The 13,093-nt window shown below is 48.3% G+C and overlaps 1 protein-coding gene across 2 annotated transcripts in view; it reads right to left on the reverse strand.

Annotated features, from left to right (window-relative positions):
- Positions 1-11,731, reverse strand: part of Adcy9 (adenylate cyclase 9) — a 127,712-nt gene extending 115,981 nt beyond the window's left edge. Inside the window, exons 1-2 of one of the 2 annotated variants that reach the window (XM_021209372.2) lie at positions 11,007-11,731; positions 9,084-10,822 (exon numbers count right to left, since the gene is read on the reverse strand). In XM_021209372.2, coding sequence (XP_021065031.1) covers positions 9,084-10,779 — 1,696 coding nt within the window. In that variant the 5' untranslated portion in view covers positions 10,780-10,822; positions 11,007-11,731. The remainder of the gene's footprint in view (positions 1-9,083; positions 10,823-11,006) is intronic. The other variant, XM_029544431.1, reaches the window with a different exon arrangement.
- Between the last annotated feature and the right edge of the window lie 1,362 nt (positions 11,732-13,093).

Genomic DNA, 13,093 nt, shown 5'->3' on the forward strand with positions numbered 1-13,093 from the left:
CTCTCTCTCTCTCTCTCTCTCTCACACACACACACACACACACACACACACACTCAGACACAAACACTAGCATGCTCACAGAAAAATTAAGCTTGTTTTTTAAACAATTATTTTTCACTTTACATCTTCTCTAAGACATTTAAAAGGTGGTTCTTAAACTTTCAAAACCAAATGGAGATCCTTTAGTATTTGTGGAGTGTCTCCAGAAACTCCATGGATATTAGTGTTATTCATAAATTCTCCGGTCCTTTACATAAAAAGGCACAGCATTTGCACATAATACATGCATGTATTCCTGGTGGGCCTTGGATTACATACAATACCAACTATAAATGATATGTAAATAGGCATTATTCTAGACTATGCAGGGAATACAGACAAGAAGAAAAGGCTGTACATATTCAATACTGATGCAATTTAATTTCAGAATAATTTCTATCTGAGGTTGATTAAGTCCACAGGTATGAAACCCTGAGGAAGACAGAGGGCTATGTGACCACTGCTGTGTGACCACCGAGCAGCTAGAATATGTCAGTAGTGCTTAAATTGTAAAAAACCCTTATCTCAAAACAGTGTAGCAGGGTGGAGAGAAATCACTCACGAATAAGTCAGTCAGACACAGAACACCTAAGGGAAATGAGAGGCCAGCACTCCCTCCCAGGAGGCACTGCTCAGAGCAAGGATCCCAGGAAGGGAACTACTGCAATTGTCTTCCGGAACCTTCCATAGCTATACTGAGTATATTTCTCAGCTACAAACAGGTCATCTTCATCTTGGTGTAGGGTTTTTCTTTTGCTGATCTCTGCCACCATTTATCTATATTTGCAGACACATGTCCTTCAGCAGACCTTAGTGGGAAGAAACTGTAAAAATAAAAGCCACGTTGCTTCATAATTGTCGATTGCAGGAATGCAAATGAGAGCTTCCCAGTAACTTGGAGATGTACGTGGCTTTCCTCTCAGTTTATTTCTTCATGTAAACATGCATATGCTATTAATTTTCCTTTCAAAACAGGAGAGGGTAAACTTTAGATGTCTTTCTGTATAAACATATCAGAAAAACTGAATTAATGAGATTTCAATACCTATAATTTCTTGGTTACTTAAAAATGCTACTGAGAAGAAAATCTACCATAAGCCACTGGGGTTGCATGAAAAAGGACACGGCAGCCAAGCTGTGGGGCCCCACATGCTTAAGATGATACAAACTGGTGGCGCACACCTTTAATCCCAGCACTTGGGAGGCAGAGGCAGGCNGATTTCTGAGTTCGAGGCCAACCTGGTCTACAGAGTGAGTTCCAGGACAGCCAGGGCTACACAGAGAAACCCTGTCTCGAAAAACAAAAAACAAAACAAACAAAAAAACAAATTGGGTATCAAAATGGAGTGTTCTGTAGAGGGGTGGCTCAGCGCTCTGGGCACTGCTGAAAGAGAATCGCCCTGTTCAATACCTTCAGCTGCTGGATCTGGTCTCTGATGAGTTACTGTGTGCCAAGTCCTTCCTAAGCACTTGACATGGACTCAACATTTAATTGCTATAACTCAATGAGGTGGGTGCTACTGTTTTCTGATACATTCCTTTGGATTTAAGTACTGGATTAACCACTTGGTAACTCTTTCTGGTTGCTTGAACATTATAAATTACTGAATCTCTCCCTATTTCACTTCAAAGGACTTACAAAATAGAGACAACAGGAATCTGTCTAGCTCGGCACTATATAAATAAATGTAAATATAAGTATAAATATAAATAATATAAATATAATATAAAACTGGCAAGTCTGGTACACATTTGTTGTATGGTCACTTGACTGGTGGCTCCTCACACATCCAGGTCATATACTCCAGGAGAGGACCACAGTCTATCACCAGGTCTTTGTCCATGCTTTGCCAAAGGTAGGAACTTTAGTGGATAAATAAAAGAGTTTACAGTAGAATAACAGCTTTTGCTTAAACTTCAGCCATATCTCCAGGCTCGAAAAGCTGAGAATTTTCCCATAATTCCTCAATTATCTAGGGCCACATCATTGTAAGTACCTCAAAGCTGTAGGGACTTGAAGCTGCCCAAAAACAATACTGGTGAGCTCCCAGGGGGTTGCAGTGAGGAAGCTGCCCAGCTCAGCTGCTACAGTGTAACCAGAGCAAGCGTTAGGGCTTGCAGTCTGGACACTTGCCCTTCAGGCCCAGTCCCTGGTGTGTTCTGGGTTTCAGTGTTCACCAGACAGAGTGTAGCAAAGAAGAGTCCTCTGTGAGGACAAAATATAACTTGCCCCAGAGGGGAAGACTTGGGACTGAATGGCCAATGCCACTATGTAAATAAGTCACTATGCTGATCACTCGAATCATCTCATCTGATTCTCCCCTCCTGAGCGACAGCCTGAGGATCCGCCCTCTGTGCACTCACAGCTCCCCGGCGGCCTGTCCAGATCCCGCAGGGAAGAGACACGGCACCTAACCACTAAATGACATGGCAAGAGAGTAGGCACTCTCAAAAGCTGCAAAACAACACCGATGTTCTCACAGAGGAGCTTTAAGAAAAAGCGAATTTTTTGAACTTTAAAGTCACTAGCTCCTTCCACAATAGATGAAAAATGCCTGTCATGTGCCTATTTGGGCAATATACACTTAGCACTGCCTTTTTTTTCTTTTCTATTTCTTTGTGTATGAACAGGGCTTCATCTAATTCAGGCGGTCCTCAAACTCATTATGTAACTGAGGATGACCCTGAACTTCCGATCCTACTGCCACAGCCTGCATGCTGAGAATACAGGCCTAACCACTGGTCCTGGTTTTATACAGTGTTGCAGATCAAGTCCATAATACCATGCATGGTAGAGACAAACCCTGCTAGCAGTGAATCTCTGTGATCACATAGCAGGATGTTTGTGAGGGTAAAACTATTTTCATAAAGTCTTGAAGACCTCATTTGCCTTTGCAGCATAGGCGTGTCATGGTGTTACAATAGCTACAGGGGGTAAAAACACGCATGCTGTGCGCTACACAAGGCAGAGGACCAAACTGTACTGTCATGGCCCTCTAAACCACGCCACGCATGCAGAGGAAAACAGCCTCGCTGAAGAATGTCCTGATGAAGCAGTAATAATTAATGACTATTAAAGCTCAACCTTGAGTGTGTGTCTTTTTAGTAGTCTCTGTGATAAAACAGGAAACACGCCTCCAGCACTATGCCAGCCAAGGTCCCGTGGCTGCCAGGAGAGCCACTATGCAGCTAGGGGTTGCAAGCTGAATTGGTGGCCTTTCTCCTGGAACATCATCTGTACTTGACCTACAGACAAACTACAGACAAACCTGAGTGCTGCCAGACTACTTCTGAAAAACTAACACAATAAGGCTGTCGCTTCGAGGACATCAAAAGTGTTTGCTGTCGATGATCGAAGTTCAGACTCTGAAGTGGAGTAGAACTTTGGAGAGCATATACCAGACACTGCCGAGTCAGCATCTGCTCAGTATTATACACTATACACATCTGTCCTGATATCATCACTTAGGATGTCTTCATACCAAATGACCAATGCACATCGTAAGTCACAGCTACACAGAAAATTCATTAAAAGACCCAGTGAAACATCCTGTGACAACATATGAAAGAAGCCGAGAGCGAGGCCCAGGGCTCCTTGTCATCACGAAGCTTTAAGAAACTCCTGCTTGTTAATGTTGGCATGGAGTCAAAGAAAAATGCCCACAGTGATCTCAATACAATGGCCCTTCACTTCCCAAGGCCTCATATGCATCAAGAGATGTGCTATGTGCTACACGTCCTTCACTACCCAGGGACAGAGCCCACTGAGGCGGTTCTAACAACACAGTCGGACACTAGGAAGGCTAACACAGCGGGTTTCCACTGTGCAGAGTCTATAATTTCTCAGATTAACTTTTAGAACATTTCTTTTTTTTTTTAAGATGTATTTATTTATTATATGTAAGTATATTGTAGCTGTCTTCAGACACTCCAGAATAGGGCGTCAGATCTTGTTATGGATGGTTATGAGCCACCATGTGGTTGCTGGGATTTGAACTCCAGACCTTCGGAAGAGCAGTCGGGTGCAAAACAGACTTCCTGTTCTCACTAATTCCTTATGTCTGAAAATAGTTACTTCTTATATATTTTTGTTTTTATTAAAATATTGTTTATATTAATGTAATGGTAGTTTGCTATTTTGAAATTAAATTCAAAATATTTGTTTAAATTTCTCTATTTTGGTTTCTAATGTGGTAAAAGAAAATCTATGGATAAATAGTGACCTCAATAATTGAGGAGTGTAAAGAGAACCTTAGACCAAATGCTTTTGAGCTACTAGCTCTGAGAAAGCCTCATAAACTGAAATGTCCCAGGCCTAGGGCTTTCTTCACCCTGTTCTTAAATCTACATGGTTCCGGCAGTCAGTCTCTAGTGCCTCTGCCCCGTTGTTATTGCAGTAGGAAGAAGACTGACATTCTCACCGACTCCAAGGACCTGAGGCTTCCCCCCGACTCAGCACAGAGGGTACCGGACACTCCAGTGCACTGGTGAAGGTTACAGTAAACACCCAATTTCCAAAAGCAGAAAAGCCCACTAGAGCTCCCTTCACGAATTCTGAGCTGAGGCACAGGGTGGCTGGTCGGACACAGCGAGCCAGGTTCCTCAGTAGAACCTCGGCGTTCTCTGGTGTTCCATGGGGAAGCCTGCCCCTTCCCCTGTCCCATCCCTTCGTCTGTGCAGGCCAGGCATCCCCCCTGAGGAGCTCAGCCCCTTCTCTTTATAGAACCCCTCTGGTGTCTGTCTGGTGACCCTGTTCAGGAAAGTCTGAAGTGCCCCGAATGCCAGAGCCCAGTGGATGTGGTGCTGCTTTGTCCCACTTTTTTTGTGGCCAACAGGTTCTTGTCATCACCAAAAGAGTAGTCACACAGATGAATGGTGACTACGAAAACAAACACACCAAATTCCCACCAGAAACACCAAAACCATGACCGCCTGCCAACAGGCTCGGACACATCATACCCAAGCACAGTGTGGCATTGAGCGTCAACTCTGGCCCATCAGCAGAAACACAATTATTAGGAATCTTCTTTTTAGTGTTCTATGTTCTTAGTAATTCTACCCTAAAATATTACCTTCTTTTCCTCTGCGTTCCATCAGAAATTCAGCAAACGGTATTCTTAATTTCCTTGCCAAAAGTTAATTCACTCAAAAGCTTATCTTGGGAATTAACAGCTGTGTGCAAATTACTTAAAACCACGTAATTTGGTCCCACGGGGCTTGACAAGGTTGTCATAGAAAAGGCCAGGCACGGCAGCACATGCGTGTAATCCGAACACTTGAGAGGCTGAGGCAGGAGGACTGCAAGCTTAAGCCCAGTCGGGGTTATATGCACGTTACGTACACACAGACAGATGGAACTCCCTGCTGCTCCACAGCTGGCCACTGTCTCCTTTGCCAGCTATGAGGCCACATTTTCTGCTTCAGCTTCTCTAAGCCACTTGCTTCCTGTAGGCTGTGTCTCTGTGTGTTTGGGAGATGTTACCCAAGCACGTATGTGGTGGAAGCTGAGTTGCTCTCCCGGGGGCTCCACAGCCTACATTTTGGGGAAATGTCTTTATCTGTATGACTAACGGTGCAATGGCAACTAGGAGTTCTTTCTGCAACGCTTAAGACTATCCACATGGGGACAGGGCAGCTGGAGGCAAGTTCTAAGTTTTACTTTCTGCCCCATCTCTTCATCTACCACAGGAAGACGCAAACCTCTGGATAACAGTCCTCATCTTTGGTCACAGCACATAAGAATGGCCAGGATCTCTCTAGCTTTGAGGCTTATCTCAACACTACAGCAGGAGCATTCTTCCTGTAGCTCATATTTAACTGTCTCACCTTGGTTTCATAATTGCTATTACTGTGTGGATTATTTCCAAAATCTTGAGCTTCTCAATTAACCCACTAGCAAACTCCCCTGTTGGAGACTAGAGAGCCAATTGTTCATTCAAAACCCAGCCCCTATAGGATGAGAGCAGGACATTTTATCGTTTGTACCCTCTTGTAGTCATAAGTCATTCCAGACCTGATCATATTCTTCAGCCAGGTCTCTCTCCCTCCATTCTGACCACAGCCACACCACACCAACCCTTCCTCACTCCAGAAGATCCCCAGGTCCGCTCCAGAAACATGAAAGGCTCTTTCACCTTCAAACTGTGAAACAGCCACACCCTACCCCAGCCTCTGATTAAGCCTGGCTTGGAATCCCATCCCGTTATCTTAATACTGCTGGCACTTGACCCTCATCTCCACTGACAGTGCAGCTACCTCCCCTCAGGCCACCCCCACCCCCTCACCAAGGATTTGTTCAAACAGTACATTCATCTTCAGGCTCCTTCCAGGCTAGAAGCCCCAGAACTGAGTTTTCAGTTTGAGATCACCAGGCCTTTTACATAAGCCCCAACAGGGGATCCTTCCCTCATTTGAGAGTCTGGATCAAATCCAAACTCTTTAGGGCACCCATTGCCTTCCTAGTCCTGATGCACTGAGTCCAACGACCCAACCCTACTGAGAAACAGGAATGACAGCCTAGGCCCAAGCCGGCTGCTCCGTACTCAGTGTACTTCCTTTGCCCATCTTTAGAGCTTAGGCTCAGGACTCCCTCAAGCATGTGCCTCTCTCTAGGTCCCAAACATATAAACACACTCTGCAACAACCCTGCCAACCAGGAGCCTGCCAAGGCCAGGAATGTCACGGTCCATTCACAGTGGTGGACATACATAAGCGTGTCATAATCAGGGGGGAGACAGATAGACAGACAGACAAAGGAAAACAGAGGGAGAAAATATGAATGTGAAGAAATAAGAGATCAGCATTCCATTCAGATCCTTTAGGCAGAGGTGGCCCTGCTATGCTGCCACAATTCCAAAATACGAAGGTGAGAGAAGCATAGAAGGCAGACAGTTTCAAAAGGGGTCGGGGACTGGGCAGAGAGATGGTATTGCTACAGTCCTGTCCATGTGTTTTTTCAAAATGAGCAGAGGAAATGAAATTAATAAATAATAAATAAATCAGTCTTGAGAAAATGGTTCAGGGAGAGAATACTGAACTTAAAAATCAACAACTGCCCATCCAAGCCTTCCCCTTCCCGTCCTCTATTTCTTCCCTTCTCCATCCATCTACAAACATTTTTAAGTTAACTTACCAAATTTACACTAATTGGAACGTTAAGTTTATTTGCAATTTTTCTTGAGGAGATTTCCTTGAGACCCTGGGTCTATAAGTAACACCTACTGTTATTTTTGAAGTCCAAATGCTATATGTCACACAAAGTACACCTCACAAAACTGCCTTCACTGTCCTGTGACCCAACACATTCAATCTTTACATGCACTGCAATGCAGAGCAGTCCAGCAACACAGCTTACAACTGTGCTACAATCCCTGAAACCACTGGTCTGAAAGATGCCAAATGTCATGGAGGGCTTACATCCACTGATACCATAAAGCCCCAAAGCAGGGGCCACATTCATAACTGGAAAGACACTTGTCATAGCAAGATCTCTCCAAGGGAACTCAAAGCATCATTTGTGAGCTGGTCAATGCCCACATTCAAATCTCTCTAGACCAAGGGAATTCTCTGGTGACATTTTTCCTGCTATGTCCATAAATTGCTTAACAACTAATAAAAACTCAGGAGAAAGAAAACCCACGCTGGCCAGAGAAGAATAAATGGCAAGGGAGCTCAGATCACAAACTCCCACAGAACTCCCTGCAGTGCTATAAGGCAGACAGCCGGTACAAGAACAACTCAGCCACTCTCTCATTTCCCCATCTGATTTAAACCACCACCTCTCCTCCCTCCGTTCCCTCTCCTGGGGTTTTTTTAATTGTGTAATTATTCCACATTTGGGTACCACAAAACACAATACTGCTTTAATGTAGCTTTTCAAAATTGATGTTAATGCTATATACTTCTAAAATAAATGTTCCCTCAATCCTGAAGGTTTATAAAGTGGTGGTGCATGCCTTTAGTCCCAGCACTCAGAAGGCAGAGGCAGGAGGATCTTGTGAGTTTGAGGCCAGACTGTCTATAGAGCATGTTCCAAGATAGCCAAAAATATAAAGAGAAATCCTGTCTCCAAAAACCAACAACAACAAGAAGACAGTAAAATACAGGGACTGTTGAAAGTGCAGGGAACGGGACAAGAAATGTAGCAGATCACTAAGGATCCTTGTTCTGGGACCCATTTTATACACCCAAATTCTGGACCTCAAAGACTTTTGCTCTATATAAAAATAAGAAAATAAACAAAAGTAAAATGTAACCCAGCAAAAATTCCAAGAACACCAAGGACCTTAAAACTGAGGACAAGCTGGGTGGTGGTGGCGCACACCTTTAATCCCAGCACTTGGGAGGCAGAGGCAGAAGCAGGTGGATTTCTGGGTTCAAGGCCAGCCTGGTCTACAGAGTGAGTTCCAGGACAGCCAGGGCTACACAGAGAAAGCCTGTCTTAAAAAAAAAAAAAAAAAAAAAAAAAAAAACCTGAGGACAAAGAGCCAGATACAAATGTGAGGAAGGAAGAACTTCCAAACACCTGGTAGTTTGTGGAGTTCTGAGTTCTGAAATCTGGGAGTGTGAAGCAAGGCAGATAGGGGGAAGATGGCTGACTGCACACTGACAGGAACACATGTCGAATTCTCCAGGATCCTACATCTACGTGGGGTTTAAGGGCAATTTCTTTAAGTGCTAAAAAGTTGTAACGTTCATAGGTCTCTGATACTCTGATACCCACGCACTCACTTGGCTTTCCACCAACTTCAGAGACATCGTAGCCAACGTAGCCAACAGGCAGGGTGTGAGTTTTCAAAGTTTTCCCTCCTTCTAAGGACTCATCTAGGTCAGCCCTGTCTCTGTGTTCCTGTCTGCACTGTGACTAGGTCTATAACATCTGACTCACTAGGAAAAAAAAAAGGCACACTGATTCCCCACAGTCAGGTGTACCGAGACGGCCAACTGCCTCCAGACACTATCGCTGGAAAGAGGTTTTTCAATTATTGTTAATACCATGGAATGCAAACAGGATGGGAAGGGAGAAGACAAAGAAAAGCACGTACCTTTCAGCTGGTCAGCAACCACACTCTGCCCAAGGCGCTCAATAACTCTCCCATCTTCCATTTCATACCTGTCGTCTAAGTATTTTGCAGTGGCCTCGGATATGTGAACTTTACCAGCCACTCCCAGCTGCTCCATGAGATTAGCCAAGTTCACATCATTGGACCACACATCAAATTTAAACCTCCTCATGCCCAGGATGCCACACAGGACAGTCCCCGTGTGAACCCCAACACGCATGTTCACCATTTCTTTCTTCTCCTGGCAGAACTGCTCAATGGCTTTTATCATGCCTAAGCCCATTTCAATGCAGCAGTAGGCATGGTCTGCCCGGGGCTCCGGACACCCTGCCACACAATAGTAACAGTCTCCCAGAGTGCTGATCTTCTCACACTTGGTCTCCTCACACAGCCGGTCAAAGCGACCAAACAGATCATTGAGTAGACCTACCAAGGCATGAGCAGATTTGTTAGCACTCATCTTGGTGAAACCCACAATGTCTGCAAATAAAATACTGACTTCTTCTATCTGCTGCATCTTAAAGGGGCGGAATGCTATCGGTGCCTTCTGTATGGAGGACTTCTTCTTCCGGTTCTTGGGACTGGAGGTGGCGTGCCTCTTGACGGAATTCTCACTCTCCTCATCCCCCTGTTTCATTAAGTCATCCGCGATGATCCGCGGCATCACGGAATGAATCATCCTCTCTTTCAGGGCTTTCTCTACTTCCAGATCTTTGCCGTGCATAATGGACTGTCCCACCTTGAGAAAGGTGCTCCTGGACCTCACCTGAGACATGACAAACAGATGGATCCCGATGGCGTGAATGCACACGTGAAGCAGGGCTCTGCTCAGCAGCTCCCAGTGCAGGGCCCCAGGGCCTGGGGAAGGGAAGCAGTCTTCGTTTCGGAAATGGTAGCTGAAGGTCTCAAAAAGGACAGAATAGACCACCCCCAAAAACAAGCTCAGGTACAGAGGTAAATGCATGACCGTGTAGAGCAAAAAGAGCACTTCGATGCATATGGAGAAGCTTCCCACTTGAGATAAGCAAGTGTCCGCTGCCGGCGTGGCTGTGAGAGTATGATTGGAGCTGTCAACACGTCCTGACAGAGGTGTCCAAACCTGAAACTGCGCAGCCAGGGTCAGGGCGAACACCAGCAGGGTGAGAGCCAGCGAGGTCCACGCATAATGCCGGGCGTACAGCTTGGTGAAAGTAAACAGGAAAAAGCCCACACACACCACCAGGAAGCACAGAGCCGGGACCACCATGACAATCACTTTGGATCTCATGTGGACAGCGAAATAGATGCTCCAGAGAAGGCAGGCGAAGCCCACATAAAAGAGTGCGTACCGGAAGCGGCGCTGGGTCTGCGGAAAGCAGCGCTCCAGGCAGGCCTCCTCCAGGTTCACGGAGTCGAATTTGGGGTCCCACCACCGGCTGGAGGCCCTCTCGAACAGCTGGGGCAGCTTCTTCTGTCTGCGCAGGCGACCCCCGCCGCCAACCCTCCGGGGAAGGCCCCCTGAGTCTCCCGAGCTGCTACAGCTGGAGGAGATGCTGTACTTGCAGTGCTTCGGGTGGGTGTTGGAGGACAGCTGCTTAGGGTTGATCTTGACCCTCACGCTGTTGCTGTCTCCGCTTGAGTCGCAGCTCACCTCGGTGCTATGGTGATGCAGCAGCTGTTGGTGGGGTGAGGAAGCCATGTTGCCAAGCTCTTGGAACCTTTCCCGACCAGGTCAGGGGTACCTGCAGGCAAAACCAGCAGAATTAGAGCGGCCTGACTACACACACTCCCGGAGGGCCACGCGACCTGTGCTTGTCGCGAGTGCGAGCTCTGGCGAGCCATTTGGGAAGGCACCATATGTTCGCCAAAACTGCCCATAAAGGCGAATAAAAGCGCCAAGGCGAGCGAGAACCGCACGGGCCGTACCTGGTGCTCCCGGGGTTCTCGTGCCGCGGCCGCGCTGAGTCTTGGGTCCCAGGCAGCGCAGCGCTGCGCTCCCCTCGGGCGCCGTCGCCCGCTGGTGGCCTCTCCCCGTGCGCCTCCAACTGCAGCTCCAGAGGGAAGTTCAGACCTTGAGCGCTCCGGGCACCGGGAGCAGTTTTCGCAAAAACAACTCGGCCCGAGGCGAGCAGCGCTTCATCCTGCCGCAGCAGCGCCCGGTGCGTCAAAGCGCGCGGGCCGACCTGCGGCTCTGGCCGCGTCCCGTCCCCGCGCCGCTGAGCACCAGCCGGCTACCCTGCCCCGCGCCCCTGCTCGCGAGCTTGCGGAGCCCGAGGGCCGCCCGTCGGAGCGGCCGGTCTAGCAGGGCCTGCTGCCCGCAGCCGAACGCGCCGCACCCCCGCCCAGAGCCGAGCTCGGGGCACTGCGCGGGCCCCTCCGCGGACGGCGGTGCGGGCTGCCGCAGAGCCTGACTCCCGCGACGCCGGCCGGCCAGCACGCCGGTCGTCCGCACGCCGCGCCCACGCCCCAGGGGCCCTGCCCGAGCTACAGATGCCGCTGCGGCTGCGCCCGCCGCCCGCTCTCCCGCAGCCGCTGCCTCATGTCGGAAGAGCAGCAGCCGCAGCCGCCGCCACCACCATCTCCGGCCCCCTCCCCCTCCCGCTGTCACTGACAGACGCGCGCCCGCGCCGCCCCTCTCCTCTGCCGCAGCGCGCACGCGCGGCCCGCGCACGCCACCGCCGGGTCCGGGACACGCGCACCAGCAGCGCGCCACCCCGCCTAGGAGCGCGCGCCGGGCTCGGGGCTGCAGCGGGGCGGAGCCGGGCGGACGCGCTCTGGGCTCCGCCCTCCGCCCCGGGCCGCTCCGCGCCTGGGCCGCCTGCTGTGGGCACCAGGCCTCCGCCTTCTACTGAGGCCTTGGCTGCCTCTGACTGCTTGCCCCGCAGCCGGGCCCCCAAGTCCGCACAGGAAGCATCTAAGCGCAGTTTACCTTTTGGATACATCGAAGTTTTCAGCCCCTGGCTTTGCCCGATTGTGACCTCCCTCCCCTTCTGCCAACAATGTAGGCGTGTTCCCAGTGGCGCTAGGCCCCTCTGAACTTGCTGGGGGATGGAAATGATCATGGCCAGCCAAGCCACCTCAGATAGCTTCTAAAGTCGAGCACCACTGAGGACCACCTTTGCCAACCCCTGGGGAAGTTATCTTCCCGTCTTTGAAGTCCTCTCATCCTTAACATGAACAACTGTTTTTCCCTCTCCACAAGGGAAACTTTCAAAGAACTCAGCTTCCCATGACCAAGTTCTACATTGGTCTGTGTAAACTCTGGCCTGAATAAACACAATTCTATATTACCTGGTCGCACCCTGGCTGCCACACGGTTCAGTGCTTTTCTGCAACCACAGAGGACTGACCCTTCCTTCCCACAGCTCTCGGGCCCATCCCAGACGTCCACAGTCACTGTGGAATTCGGGAATAGGGAGGTAAAATATAGACTATCTATACAACCGAATATTATTCGACTATAAAAGTGAAGTAAGTACATTTGCTACAACCTCTGAAACACACTGTGTAAAAGAAACCAAACACAAGAGGCCACATGCTGTATGGTTGTATTAATGTGAAATGCCCAGAACAAGCAAATCTATAGTGAAAATACAGGTGATGGATGCTGCAGTTTTATGAAGAACTAGGTATTGACTACACTATCAAGCCTGGGGTTTCCTTTCGGGGTGATGGAAACGTCTGGAACTAGCGAGACCACAACGCCTTGGGTTCTGTAGTAGGTATACTTCATGAACGTACTAGTGCCTTTGGATTGCTTTAATGATAAGTACAACTGCATAAATGGTAAATTTTAGGCAGTATGTATTGCACCACAATAAACAGATAGGAACTTTTTAAAGTAAACGTGTCATTGCTGATTATTCCAGCTCAAAGTGCAAAATTTCCACCTAATTATGAGAAAACATCTTAGGAAGGAACTTAATCTGAGAAGTACACCACAACCAAACTGCCCAGTGCTCTTCACAGTGCCAGGGTCACCAAACACAGAGCCTAAGGTATTGTCACAAGTA

Source organism: Mus pahari, chromosome 12 (assembly GCF_900095145.1).
Source record: "Mus pahari chromosome 12, PAHARI_EIJ_v1.1, whole genome shotgun sequence".
NCBI classification, from domain to species: Eukaryota; Metazoa; Chordata; class Mammalia; order Rodentia; family Muridae; genus Mus; species Mus pahari.